The sequence below is a fragment of the Falco punctatus genome, assembly GCF_963210335.1.
Source record: "Falco punctatus genome assembly, chromosome: 1".
Classification (NCBI taxonomy): domain Eukaryota; kingdom Metazoa; phylum Chordata; class Aves; order Falconiformes; family Falconidae; genus Falco; species Falco punctatus.
Genome location: NC_137580.1, coordinates 109,145,962 through 109,161,244, shown reverse-complemented (window position 1 = coordinate 109,161,244; position 15,283 = coordinate 109,145,962). Strand labels below are relative to the sequence as shown.

General features: G+C 43.4%; 1 protein-coding gene across 4 annotated transcripts in view; it reads right to left on the bottom strand.

Moving 5' to 3' along the window:
• The window catches only part of VPS53 (VPS53 subunit of GARP complex), a 67,495-nt gene that overhangs the window by 34,347 nt on the left and 17,865 nt on the right, over nt 1-15,283 (bottom strand). For all 4 annotated transcript variants that reach the window (XM_080383113.1, XM_080383114.1, XM_080383115.1 and 1 more), the window contains 8 exons: nt 14,022-14,108; nt 13,631-13,746; nt 12,390-12,509; nt 6,620-6,698; nt 5,238-5,381; nt 3,936-4,078; nt 3,110-3,251; nt 1,437-1,538 (listed from right to left, as the gene is read on the bottom strand). In XM_080383113.1, the coding sequence (XP_080239239.1) occupies nt 1,437-1,538; nt 3,110-3,251; nt 3,936-4,078; nt 5,238-5,381; nt 6,620-6,698; nt 12,390-12,509; nt 13,631-13,746; nt 14,022-14,108 (933 nt within the window). The remainder of the gene's footprint in view (nt 1-1,436; nt 1,539-3,109; nt 3,252-3,935; nt 4,079-5,237; nt 5,382-6,619; nt 6,699-12,389; nt 12,510-13,630; nt 13,747-14,021; nt 14,109-15,283) is intronic.

Genomic DNA, 15,283 nt, shown 5'->3' with positions numbered 1-15,283 from the left:
CCCATTTGGCAGACAGGTGCCTGGGGGGCAGCTGCCCTTGCAGCAGAGTCCCGCACTGTGTTGAGCATTACCACAGGGCATACCAAGAAAGAGAGGGCAACCTCACCACAACCAGCGTTTCAAGGGATAGCTCAGTGGATGGCTTCGTACCAGCCTCCCCATGGGCAGGCAGCAGAGCGGTTCCTTTCTCAGAAGCACCTGAACTGCTTCTGGCCAGGGCAGTGCATTCTACTGTTCAATCAAACCAGCCCTAAGCAGCCTAGTTATTGCAATTATCTCTTCACCTGCCCTCTAACACCACTGACTTCTCCAAGGTTGTCCTCTCATCCCAACACTGCACAGCAAAGCCAACCTTCTCTCAGCTATTACAGAGAGTGGAAAGCAAGCTCTTCATGAAAAACACACCACACGTGTCTCCCCAAGTCCCCAGCCGCCGTCTTCCAGATCACTGAGAGTCCAGCTGTATTTTAATGGAAAGAGAAAAACTTTCCTTAACCATTCCAACACTGTGGATGGAAGGCGGAGGGCTGCCTTTATCATGTGAAAATCTGGAGGGGGTGCAGTGCACCAAACTGTGCTGGTGGACAGCTACCACCCCCCAGTCTCCCCAGGGGCATGGATCTGAGCAGGTCCTAGGGCCCTCATGATCCGTCAGGATACCACCTGTAAATGGCCCGTTTACAGGGCTGTAAACTCACTGAATAAGGAGAGGGCACCTGCTTCAAGCGACTTACAATTGAACACTTAGAAAACATCCACCTGGTGAGTAAAGAAATATGGGGCTTACAGGCTTTGATATCGGTGCCAATTAAAACAATTGAGTTTACTATTCACTCCTTTAATGTTTGCAGAGGGCTTTGGAAACCCAGTGCCTTTACAAGTGGTTAGGTGGCACCTGCTTTGCAGAGGTAATGGAAGAAAAGCACTACAGAGATAAAAATCCCAGAAGTAATATATCTGGAGTGAAAAATCTAAACCCAACACTTGAAAGTTCAATGAGTTGCCTGGTGACTCCAGACTTAGTCTGCCTGGTTGACAAAGCAAAATATGAATTGCAACTGTTTGTAGTGGGAGCTTCTTCTGGGATCTGAAAACCCAGCTATGCTAGTTTGTCTTCCTTTGACAGAAATCCTGTAGCTACATTTGAGCTGCTGCTGCTGCATGGACTAGAACAGAATCCAACCCACTCCCATATGGCAGGACTGTCTCCGCACTATTAACTGAAATCAAGATTTCTTTGGTTTCAGTGAAGTGCGCCAGAGGAAACCATGGTCGTACTGGGAGCCTGTACGCTGCACAGAGGATCAAAACTGGGCTAAATTAATTGCTGTGAAAACAAATCTTTCAAATCAATGTGATGGGGAAAGCTTAGGCACCACTAGAGGTTTTGACACAGAGGCTGCCCCACTGACAACTGAAGAACTTCAAAGACTTACTTTGTCCATATCGCTTTTCTCGATCACAATCTCATCTGTCTCTGTCCCAGTTTCATCCTCCAGAAATGGGTTGGCGGAGGGAGGTGGCACTTCTGGCTTTTTCTGTTAAAAAAAAAAGAGGAAGCTCCTTAGAGAACAGTCTATTTCGTCCCCTCTGGCACCCAGCTGCATTCATATTTTGCTTTACTAAGCCCTTCAAAGCACTGTACAGCAGTTTGTCTTCTCCAAGTAGAGAGGTGACTGTGGGGTGCCAGGCAGTGCCGCCCCATCAAGGTTAGAGCACACTCCTGGTACAGGGCTGGAGTCTGGCTCCTCTCCATCGCTCCACCAGCACACTGCATCCTCAACACCCTTACAGCCTGCTCTTCCTGCACCCACGCTCACCCGCTCTGCCTGAACCATCCCTGAAGGGGGCATTTTTGACCCCTGTCAAATTTCCACTCCCTCAAACCACACACTCCAAAGTGGCTCCAGCGGGAGGACAGACAACAGCAGAACCCCCCAGCTCTGCCGCCGCAGCACATCCCGCATCCCTGCTCCCACCAGACTGCTTGGCCCCACTGTGCACTCCCTAGATAGATAGCTGTTTATAATTACAACCTTCATTTTGTGTCTAAAACAGGTCAGATGATGACAGCCAGAGTGTTATAGCCTCTAGACACATCAGAAAGAGGGACAGAGAGGTGCTTCTTTCATTTCAAGCCACATCCTCCCCTTCTGTTTTTCTCTGTTATAACAGCTTTTGTGCCTACCTTCTCCAAAGGGCTAACAACCCAGTGAAGCCAATTTAATTAAAGCTGCAAATTTCGTATGAAATTTGTCAGAAAAATAAAGCTGTATTTTAAGAGATCTAAATTCAGCCAGAAGGAAAACCTTACAGGATTTCCCTTTTTAATTAGCAACACCTACTGATCTACAGCAAATTACAAGTGGGTCCAGCAGGTTTGCCTTGTAGGCTGAATTATCACATCCAAGTAGGCTTCAAGACACCAGCTGGGCAGAGAAACCAACCTCAAACTAGTGGCTTCTGAGCCACACGTCAACTCTATGCTCCCAGGGCACTTGGCTGGCGGAGCTCTTGGCTGAGACTTCAGGCACAAAAAGCACCGAGACGGCCCAGAGATATTCCCTGAGCTCTTTGTCTTGACTCCGCCTTTACAATCTACCAAACGAGACACTGAAAAGAAGCAGCTACCAACGCCCCTGCAAGTACAACTAACGCAACGATGGGGGATTGAAAGTTGGTACCATGCGGAGAACGTGTGGTAACCAGAAATGAACGGTGGACTGTAGTTATAACGTGCCATCAACATGCAGAGAACAAACATTATAATGCGGTCACCGTGCCACAATTACTTTGTGGTTCTCCATAGCAATGTCCCTTGAGCTGCAAACAGCACAGAGCCCAGGAGACCCAAACAAGCAGACCATCAGCATACTTTCCTTCTTGTCAGCCCCGTGCCATCCTCTTTACCACTGTCTGCAAGATCAAGAACCACTTTCCCATCTGCAAGGCACTGTGCAGTCACACCGAACACCCTAACCCGGCAGTGCGAGACAAGGCTGTAGGTGATGCCTTTTCCAGTCTCCCATTACCACGGCCACACGTGAGGGGGCTTCTTTCTCCTGAAGAAGCTGTTGAGTAAAGAGTTGCTCTTTAGAAATCCCCTTACCACAGCCCCGTCAGCTAGAGTGCAACCTGAGAAGCGTTTAGCTAGAAGTCCTTCGAAGTTGGTCGTCCTCTGAATGGCAAACAAAAGCAATTTCACCTCGATCTCCTTTGCTCTTGTGCGCATTATCTTAGCAAGCTCTGCCCTGAAAGAGAGGCGGGGGGGGGTTTATAGAAAAAACAAACGTGGTTTTCTCTAAAGAGAAAGTTCTGAAGCCTTCTGAAGCCTAACACTGTAATTCGGTCTATTCCCTAGAGAGATTTGCATCACAAAATTCAAGCTAATTCCTAAGATGCTCTCTAACATAAAAGTGCTTTACAGTTCACATTTCAAACATAACCACGGTTGCTGGGAGCCTTGTGGGTAACAGGACCCCATCTCCTAACAGCCAGTGCACCACAGCAGCCAGGGAAGCCCACAGCACCAAACCTGGGGTCCCAAACCAAAGGCAATGGTGCTACTGGGACCGCAGCTGGCACCCTGCTCTGGTCCCCTGTCTCTGGCTGGCAAAGATCATGGTCCGAGGCAGTCACACCACAGTCAGCTCACACCATTTCACCTGGCCTCTAAAATTACGGCTTTTTCTCTCTGTTACATTGAAATTTGACTTCCACATCACCTCACTCTCCCAACAGTACGTGCGGTTTTAGTGATACCTCTCAAGGTTTTCACTGTTCACTTGCTTGTAATCACGGAAAATTCTAGAGAGATATTTGCAGACTGCCTTTAGAGGACTATGAATACAGCACCCATTTGGCAAAAGACAGGCCAATCTTTTGTTTAAGGAAGGTGACTGCTGAGAGGCATCGCGAGCTCCCCAGACTCCCACCTTGTGACATGGCAGAACTCCACAGCGATGCGCTCCGTCATGCACCACTCCTGCGGAAACATGCGCCCGTACTTCTCCTCATAGTCCACCAGCTGACGCTTTATCCAAGCATAGCGCCTGTCAATCTTATCCAGCCAGGCCACCTGAGGGAGATGGAGAACACCACCTTTAAGAGCAGCAGTTGCTAATATTCAGCCCGACTGCTTAACTGGGCTGCTGTAGTTTCGGAGAGGAGCTTGGGCTATCAATCAAAGCTATCTTGACCTTGGCTATTATTAATAACACTGTGAATGCTAACAGTCATTCTTCAAAGTCCTTAAACACATGCCAGACTGAAAACCCTATCTTGTACGAATTAAGAGAGCAAGTTCTGTTGAAAACGAGGATAACAGTACTCCTAAATCATGTGGGTACTATTGAAAACTTAATCCAATAATAATTCATTTGATCTCCCCCTCTTTGTTTCACAGACAGAGAGGTTAAAGTCAACAGTGGGATGAGAATGCAGGAATTCCTGGATTCTCATGTTCAGCTGGTTTCATACTCCGGGGACTGCGGATCCACAAATTTCTACAAGAATTCTTCCAACATGAGCAGGATGGGATTTCTTCCTGCCAATATTAGTGCTTTCTGGTCAAAAAGTAGAAAGATGAATCCAAAAAACTTTGATGGAAAAATGCTATTTAAAATGAAGCATTTTAGCTTTCTTCTCCTCTCTGTCACAAACTGTGAAAGTTTCAGAATTGTTAAAATACACTTTGATTCAAAGTTGGTTTTGTTTTCATTTGTTTTTCAAATCCAAGATGATTATAGTAAACTTTTAAAAGGTTCTTAGCATTAGGACAGGAAGTTTAAAAATTAGCTACAAAGATTAATCCACTTCCTGGAAATCCCTGCACCCCCTTTTTTAGGCATTTTGGGTTCTTTTTTCACTTGCTTAAGGGAAGGTGTTGTTTTGCAAAGGTTCTGAGTTTGCAATTTTCAGAGTTTAATCTTTCAACCCTTTACAAGGCAGAAAGTATCTCTAACTTTTATTTATTTATTTATTTATTTATTATATGAGGGGGGAAACATTTCCAGCATTGGTATGTGAAACTGATGTCTAAGGTGGGAGGAAATCATCCTGGCAGAGACAACACTGACTCCCAACTCATCTGCCCGTCCACATCACACCCGCAGGTCGCTGCTGCTGAGCCCTCGGGTTAGAAACATTTCACCACAGGAACCTGTGGAAACGTGAACTTTGTGAACGCCAGCAGAGCAAAATGTGAAATCCAAATGTAGCTTGCTAAGCTTCCTTACATCTTGGTTTTCCTGGAAAAGGACCAGATACTCTGAGAGGTGTTGTTTAATAAACTTCTTGATGATTTCCTGTTTGATTCTGGGATCCAGGACATTGGCGACTAGACACGCATCACGTAGGACATTGCTGGGTCCACCAGGCCTCTATCAAAATAAACAGAAACAAATGATTTAAGGTTAAATAGCTGAACAGCTGATTGTAAATTGTACTGCATCCAGATTATATTGTTTTTATCCTTCCCCATTATTCTTCTGGGTTTGATGCTTCTGCTGCTAGTCTTTATTATCACTGAGCATCTTTCTTCTGCCGATGAAAATTGAGCTGCTTCCATTTTGTTGGCCATAAAACTGTTCTATAGCTCAAGAGCCAGGAAGCTCCCTACGGCAGAAGAGCTGCCAGCTCCACCTGCAGAAAGAACCCTTGTCCCTCCACTTCTGCCAGAGCTTTCATCAGCCTAGATATTCTGAGGAACAGCTAAGAGAAGTGGCTGACAAGTCGGACAAGAAAACCCGTTTTCTCCTAAGCTTAAGGCCAAATTAATGGGGGAAACAAAGCAGTCTAGAGATGATCAGTTTGCAACATGAAGTAGCATCTGCTGGTCTGTATAAGTGCATAGCATGATGCTAGTGGAGAAGACAGAAAATTTAGAAACACGTAAAAAAAAAAATGCTCTTTTGATGCACCTTCACACAGACAGATTTCCCCTTCATCAAGGATCTGTCCCAAATAGTTTCCTCATTTCCGTACTTGTTAGTTTTATGAAGAAACCAGCAGAGCTGGTACTCTGGAAGACAGAACTGTTTTCTTTGAAGTAAATTCAAATTCACACCTACCCCCTCTTATTGTTTGCAAACACTTGGATGCATAGTTTTTGGGGAAGCACATTTCACGCCTTAGCCCTAGCCCAGATCTGCATCTGTCCTGCCTGAGTAAACCAGAGACAAACTCATTGACAGCATGTCAACAGAGCTCCGGTGCTTGGCTTTCTCTGAACTCAACATGAACCTTTTGTGTTCAACAAATAACCAGTAACCTGGGTGAGATGCCGAGGGAACCCCACTCTGGTCTACAGGGCCACCCACGAAGCGCCTGGGGCACTCCTCGACTGGCGTGCAGACCTCGCTGCAGCAGATGGGTGCGGTGGGACAAAGGAAGGGTGGCCTTTCTCTCCCACACTCAGAAACAGTGAGAAATATACCTAGCACCCTACAGCTTGGGAGACTTGTCTGCTTTTTAAAATAAATCCTGAAACAGAGAAAGATCAAATCTTCATATAAAATGAGATTAAAACCAATGACAATTACATTGAATAGTTTTCAGCAACACTTTTCAATGGGATTTTCAATTCAATTCAATTTCAATTCAAATTTTTTCAATTTACCTTTGTACCTTGAGAAGGAAAGGCTTCCTCGAAGTCAGCCAGGATCTGCTGTCCCAACTCATTCTGCGCTGCCTTCACCCTGATGAGGACAGAGGAAACAAGGGCTTTGGCGGTGGTACAACAACTTCTTGGTTCATTTCCTGCAAACTTTACTGCAAAACGAACTGAAATGCTAACAGCCACTGAAGGTTTTTAACAGAAAAAAAGAGCATGCTAAAGAGAAACATCCATACTAAGACAGCCTGTATGTCAAAAAGGGAGAACATCTGCTCCCTGAATGACACTGGCACGACAACTCCAGCTCTGCAGCACCGATACCTGTGCTGTAGCAGAACACATCCTAGGTGCCCCTGCCCTGCTGCAACTGAGTATTTTAAGAAGGGCCAGTTGATCAGCTGAGAAATCAGCAGGGTTCCTTTAATGCCAATGTGAGCAATCTACCTTTACATTGGTGTATGTTGATCACATTTCAACAAAAGTAACACGTTAAAAGCTTCACAATGTCTCAATCTTCATTTGAACTTTTCCAGGTACAATGACCTACTTGTAAATGCACCCATGTGAATACTGTTGGTTGTGGGTTTATCCTATAAATCCTCCATGTCTTCTTATGAAACATAAAAGAGCAAAGGTATGAAATGGGTGACAGAGTTTTGAACAAACCACAGTCTTGCTCTTTATTTGGCTGAGAGAATAAAGCTTCCCATTTCCAGAAATAAAAGTCAATACAGCTTAATTGATACTTCTGGGGAAATGGAAATGCCTACACACACTAGAAAGAGCCAAACCATACAGTTAGGCACTTATATCCCTCTGCAGCACTTGAATTCTTCCATCACTTTTTATTATACTGGAAACGCTTTAAGGTCTAAACTGATCATTCAAAGCAGTGGATTTTTCCACTGAGATTGATATGTTAGAAAGAGCAGCTACATTTACTTTTGTGAAAATGTTTGTTCAGACTGTGGGGAGACTTTAGAATTTTTTTTTCTTGTCTAAGACTTCTCAACCTTATCAAGGAATGACCTGCTGCTTTAATCTTCCCCTTTGAGGTCCATTAGTAGCAAAACCACTGCAAGACAACCTGACAATGCTGGAGAACAGGCTGGATTCTTGAATGGTGCCAGATGCAGAAAATTCTACTCCTTTAAAAGTAACAGTGAAAATATAACTTTCTATCTGTGATTTAACTGTATATAAGACCTGCCTTACCCAGGATTTATTAATGGGGATTTTGCTGGAAAAGCTTCCTGCCTGCAATGTCAAACATAATTCTCACTTAGCTCTCTGTTTCACAGGAATGTTTAGAAACACCTCCATGCTTCCAGGTATAGATCCCCAGTTAACACCTTCATAACTGTGAAACAAAAGGGATTGACTAATATGCTGAAATAGGAGGAGTGGGAAATTCGAGCAGCAAGGAGGAACCCAGCCCAGCAGCCACAACTACAGGTATAATCTTGCTTACATTGTACAAGTAAGCACTAGCAATTCATGTGAGAAAGCATCACAGAACCAAACCCTTTGATCCTTAAGAAAAAGGCATGGGGGAAAAAAGAAGAAAAAAAGACACTAAACATGGATTGAAAAAACTTCTCTTTTAAATAATAAAGAAACAAGAAGCCTTTAGTATTAGGAGTCACAGAAATGAATGAGTTTGTACAAACAACTGGAAGTTATTAACTGTGGTGGTACTTCCCTTACGTCCAGCTACAGGGACCTTCCTATTCAACAACAGCTGCAGCGCAAGCACAGTAGAGGCACTGAAAAGCGCAGCAGCCAGATTCCTAAAGACTCAACAAATTTAAAAGAGGCACTGTCAAGCAGTTAAAAGCCCTGTCCGTGGGCTTTGTTGGTTTAGGCTCCGATTCAGGAAAGTACTTAAGGATACTCTTAATGGGGATTCTCATATCCTTAAATTAAGAAACTTGCAGGAATGCCTCGCTGAACTGGGATGTTAAAAATATATATTTTTAACACCTGTCCTGCTTAAAAATCTCTCAAAAGCAAACAGGGAAAAATTAGTTTTAGCTTTTTTTTTTTTTTTTTAAAGTATTTTATAAGATAGGGCAGACATCAAAGCAGCCAAAGGTTTAGGTACATGTGAGCAATGACAGGGAACCTCACCGCCCTCCCAGCAACAATCACTCTTTAGATAAGCACACACACAGACAATTCTTTTTTCCCCACAAGTATGCACCCAGAATCATGAAAACCTTTATGCCATCTCTTTACAGATTGATTGCTTTAGGCAAAGAACACAGAAAGGCACTTGCTTTAGACACTAGAGATTATTGTTCCCCACGGAAAGCTGTAAGCCTTTCAATAATTCAGAATAATCTTCATGCAATGGAAACTGCAGCGATAAAAGCCTCAAGCCCATGGCTGGCTTCACTCGCTTTCATCACTGAAGGGCCACTTCTGCACGTGTACAAACATGCGTGTTTAACCACTTGCAGAAAGAGAATTCCCCATTAAAAGCTTAACAACTCCAGGCACTCCTGGCCAGTAACAGATTTAGGATCACTTCCCAGGTTGGTTTGATAAGGACTGACCAGATTCCCCACGGCAGCATGCTGGGGCATCACAGCAGCTGTCCTGGCTTGCCGCAGCAGAGAGTGGCCTTTTCCTGGGGTTGCTCGCATGTGCCAAAACCTTTGGTTGCCCAAGCACTAGTGATTTTTGTTTCTCTGACTTTTGCTTTATTATCAGTGGCTTTTGTTCTCTTTTCCCCCTGCCTTTAAAAAAATAAAAACAAGAAAACCCACTGTTATGTTTCAAATGACATTAAATTACTAGAAACCACAATTCCTTTAGCCAAAGCTACCAGAAATCTTAAACTACGCCTGGCAGCTTGCTGAGATAAAAAGAGGCTGAGCTAGCCTGTTTTTCTGTGGCAAACTTATAATCATCTTTCTTCTAAATACTTTCCAGGCTTTTTTCCACTATCTGCTAGGCTTTCTCAACCACTTTCCTGGGTGGGTTTGTGCCTGCTAATTGTACATTCTCTCCACAGACAGAAAACAGACGAGGATTGAGAGATAGCAAAATACTCCTATTTACTACAAACAACTTCCAATGAACCATATAAGAAGTTGTTTTAGGAACACGATTAAGAAAACATTTACATTGGGATATGAATTGTGAGATTTTTACATCAATACTCCACAGGATCAGCACAAGCCGCCAACTAAATTGAGAGTTCAGTCCAGGCTTCCAACAAATACTTACAGTGGGATTCCTGTTTGGTTATTTTCAAAGGGACATAACAACAGGTGGAAAACAACATTAAAAACACATTATTAGTTTTCACAGCATCTAGAAGCAGGAACTTAAATTGAATACCCCATGACAAAGAGCACATCCAACACCGCCAAGCAGGCACTTTTCCTTCCCATGGTTTCCCATTCATATTTGGCTTCACTCCATTCACACCAAGAAAGAGAGGCTCTTTATTAAAGAGAGCAACAGCATCTGCTCGTTTAGCAGTGTATATAATAGACTTATTGTATATAATAGACTTTGGTTACTGTCACAGGTCTGTGCCAACATCTACTAAAGCATTGCTTGCCTCTGCAAACATCCTAGAGGCTTCACTTGTACTATTAAACCAAATTCATGAGATATCAAACCCCAGCAATTTCACAGTCTAAAAATAGCACTGCGAGAAAGCCAGGCAAGTTCCTTTGATGTTTCATGAATCACAAAAGTATTTCCAAGCAAAGAGAGAGAAAAGTAACTCCAAATCGGGCCCTAATACGCACATATGCAGTCAAACTCCAAAGCAGATATTACCGTGCCATAGACCTCCCTGTAGTAATTTGTTGCCTGGATGTCAAAGCAGTAAAGAGATTCCAGCAACACCCTGGGTGCAGCTCCCCTTTCGCCCCACAAGCAGCCACGTCTATCGCTACCAGATGGTGCAACTCTCCCTGTGTAAACACTGGAAGGAAAACCCTGCCGAGGCAATTCTAAAAATAGGAGGAACAGACTTTCTTGAGCTTTTCAGATCCTTATCTTGAAAGGAGAATAAAACAAAAGAAGTTTTCCTCCATGTCCTTGCCAGTCTCTCTGGCGTGACTCGAAACCACTATGCCTTTTAGCAGCAGCATGAATTGTTTTCTATAATTATCAGCAACTAAGTATTAAATAATCATCCACCAGAAAGGGAAAACCAGCCAGAATTCTGGACCAAAGCTTAAATTATATTTGGCCTTAAAATGCCCAGTGACAGTAGGTTTCTGCCCAAGGGCATCACCACTCTGGAAGAAAATGAAGCAAACTCTCTTTCTGAACATGAGGTTGGAACAGACAACAGTCTAAATTCAGAAAAGCACTGACATATGTTTGTATTTCCTTGATGTACATGTTCATTTAAGCAAATGCTTATGGTCAAATGCTTTGTTAAAACAAGGCCCCATTTCTCTCTCTAGATTTAGAGTGGATTTTTCTTTTGCTGTCTCTCATGGATTCCATCTGGGTTTTCTGGAAGAGGTATCTATATCATAGAGAAAGTCCAACAGATTTACATGAAAATATTACAAACAAATCATTCAAACACTGCTTCCATCATTAAACAGCACAGGCAGCCAGCTGCTGTCTTAGCAAAGGGAGTCACCAAAAAAATCAATGACTGTGTTTGGAAGGCTCCTTCAAGTACCTCTGTAGTGAGCAAAGTCACCTCAGGCATCAAGAGGATGGTGGCGATAGATTTGCAATTTTCACACTGAAAAGAAATGCTATCAGGTAAAGTTGTAGCATTAGGAAGGTTCATCCCTACCGTTAACAGGCTGATTTCACCTCTGAGCTGTGCTCAGCACTACAGGCTGTCAAGCAAACATCACGTGTGTGATGCAAGAGAAATAAAGCCTGCTGTAAAGCAGGAAGAGTAGGTTTTGGCCAGGGACAGCAACGGCCCCTAGAACAGGAAGGGCTTTGTTCCCTCAACACCCAACTGTCAGATCCCCAATGAAGCCAAGAGCCCAGCAGATCTGGTGGCTTAGTCACCACTGAGCCTTTCACCTGCTGCTGCTGAGAATGGTGGGCACTGGCTGTTGGAGCTGCACCAAAACTCACCAAATTTACACGTGTAACTCTACATCAGAAAATCAAGACTATACAACCTCAGCAAAGAAGTTCAAAGCACTCAGGGGTGCCACGTGTTTTTGGGAAGATTTGCTATAAGCCTCAAATCTCAGCAAAGCTGGGCACTGGGAGCAGGTTTTGGCAGAAGAAACTCAAGGTGCTTAGAATAACTGCGTTTGGCAAATGCCCAAAAAGAAATCCCGCCTGCCTAAGCCCCTGGGCAACGATGCAGTTTGACAGCAATAAGGCACATGCCCGGGCAGAAAGGGGCCCCAAGCACTGCTATGTTAATGCATAAATTTCTGCTTCATGCCAGGCTGCTCTATCACTGAGGTTAAGAAAGCAGGGAAAGCATCACCTCTGGGTTCACCACAAACACCTGCACAGGAAGACCACATAAAAAAATTTGCACTTCCACAGATTACTCCAGGTAAGTAAATTAAAAGCCAGTCAATGAGAAGCGCAGAATATTCATGAACTACATCCATACCAATTACTGTTATTTAACAGAATAGGCTGCCTAAGATTTGAACAAACTGCGTCCAATTTTAACCTGTTTGTTTTGGCTGGAAGGAAGCTCAAAGGACCATGTCCAGCCTTTACATCCTTGAGAAATGGATCCTAATGCATTTTCTAACCTTCCTTCCCAGCAGGCAGGCAAGTGCTCCTGGTTCGATCATTTTACCTTTCAGAAAGCTGTCGGATCTGAGGAATCCCCATGTATTTGTTGAAGTGCTCTAACACATTCACGACACCTTGGAGAAGGTTGGCAACTTCACCATATTGTCTCCTCCTGGTCATAGCCCTGTAGAGGAAATTAAAGCTTTATAATAAAGGCAGATTCAATGAAAATCCTGGGTGGTAATTCCACAGGCTACCTCATCCCCGCTGGGTCATACAGGTCCCTATTGACATTTATGTTTCTAAAATACACAACTCTTCATTAACATTCCAATGCAGCATTAAAATTTCACTTAACTGATGCTAAAATAAACCAATCCAGCACACATCTAACAATGCTTCGAAAAACATAAACGTCAAAAGCAACACTTGGCAAAGAACATGTAAACTACTGAATGCATCCGCTTCCCAGTATGGGTCTGGAGGCAGTAAATGTTATTTCACTATAATGACCTGAGTTAAGCCATTCATCATCACACACAAAGTGTGAGTTAAAGCTTCACAGGGAGGAGAATCATTACGCTGAAAAGCTATTAGCCTTGACTTTTCTGTTAATAACTTTCACAGGGAACTGACAGAAAAAAAATATATCCAGTTTATTTTTACTTTATCCTTTAGGATCATTCCAACAGAGACAGCAGTCGAAGTAAAATTTTATTCTGAACACTTAACAACCCAGTGTTTGTACAGAATTTATTACGATCCAAGAATAGGATGTGCATGGGTCTCGCAACTTCAGAGATGCAACATGTAAAAACCTGAATTTCCCTAACCTGTGTGTTCCTCAAGCACATTAAAAACCCAGCAAAGGATTACTAGAAACATCTAACCCCCCTTCATGCACAGTACAAGCTGCAGGGGTCCTTGAAACTCATTCTCAGAACTAGAGTAGACCTTTCAAAAAAAGGTGATAAAAATACCCCAAATCCCTGAAAAGGTACCTCCCTAATGAGGATACCTAACTGCACAGACTGTCTTCCTTTTTATCTTTACATTCCTTATCACCAAGGATCAACAAAGCAATTCAAGTAACTGGTGCAGCAAACCATGAAATACAGCAACGTAGACTGCAGGTCACTCAGAGTAACACAGAAAGGATCTGCCAGCAAAAATGAAGACCGCAACCTATTAAGCAAACTTCCCTCCAGAAAAACAAGCAGCTGTTATAGACCTATTCAGAGCACTGCACCCAACTTACAAACTCAGCAGTGACGTTGAAGTACCACTAAAAATTCACACACTTACTCCAGTGAATCCACACCCCCTGCCAGCATATGCAGGTGATTGAGGGTGGTGATGGAGGTGGTCAGATGACGCTTGGCATGATCTAGCTGCTTGATATCCCGCGTGATTTCTTTAACCTAGTGAGGAAAAAACAAGAGTCTGGTTAAATACCGAGCGACAGCAACAAAATTTTAAGGAGATAAGCAGTGCTCTCTTTTCGGAACTACCCATACCTTAGCTCTACAGCCACGTTAACACAGGGACAAGGGTACATGTTCAACATGCGCTTGACAGCAAATTACCAACCAGTCAGCAGCACCAAAGACAAAGATATCCCCTTCTTAATGAGAAGGGGATGCAAAACCCAGTGTGTGACCCGCCTTTCCAAGGCTAGAAAGAAACTGCTGCTCACCATTTGTTCAGACTTTTCAGCCTTGTCTTTAATATCCTTAATTTTACCAAAGAGTTGTTGAATGGCTTTCTGGGCTTCTTCCAGGGCCTAGAAAAGAAACAAGGTCAAAGTGGAAAAAAAATCTGCATTCAGTTTTTACCTTCTAAGAAATACACAGCTGCTCCCTACATCCCCCAGGCTGGGGCAGCGGAGGAGAGCTGTTTTCTTACAAAGAAAATTTTGTCAGCACATCAGAAGTCAATCTACTGTATTGGGATATTTAACCTGAGTGGACCAGGGTTTCAGTATCCATTTTACAATAACGCTTTGGCAAAATCTGATTGAGATATTCTATGAAAGCACCTCCGTGATAAGAATTATGGAGAGGTTTAAGATAATTACAATATATTTTGACACATAAAGTGTGGAAAAATACGTAGAACTTATTCCTGATCAGTATGTATTTAGAGTGGGAAAATTAACCCCCACAAAACCTCTATGCTTATCACCACTTCTAACTAAAAAAAACCCAAACAACATTGTGTATAGAACACCGAGTGTTTGCCTAAACAACTCACTGAATTAGCAGGGTATTATCCTGTTGGAAACCAGGAGACATATTTTGCCGATTCCTTTGGGGTGGGCAGCTCAGCAGGACGAATGGCCCTTTCGAAGCACAGAGGAGAGGGCACAGGTTCAGCAGGTGAAGAGGGTCCGGCACAGAAAGCGGACCTCGCCTGGATTTTTGTGCTATTTTACCACAAGCTTCTTGGGGCGTCTGGTCCCCTTGATACAACCACGGCACATCCTGACCTCACACAACCAGCGCGAACTACACGTGGATTCAGTGAGTGAAGCCACATGTCCAAAATCACATGTCCAAAATCTGACTTCTGAAGTAATTCAACACATTTTGCCTTCCCAGTCTGATAACATTTCCAGCTCCACTTTGTTTCCCGCTGTTAAGTGGGCTTCTATCCCTCTGTTTTTATATCCAGTCCCATGACCAAGGTTACAGTGCAAGCTACAAGCTCCTTCAGCAAATAAATTTAACACATCTTCATTTGGAAATGTATGAGCAAACTATCTGCCAGGAGCTTTTGCTGGAACATAGCTGCATTATAATAAAAGCATAAAAGTTGGAAACGTTTTATAATTCATTTTCCAGAGGGGAAAAAAACCCTCTCCTCTGAAATACCTTCTGAATCATGTGAAAGTTAACACTTTATCTATTAGTGTCACACAGCTATCATATAGCATGTTCACTAAGGCAAATGAACACA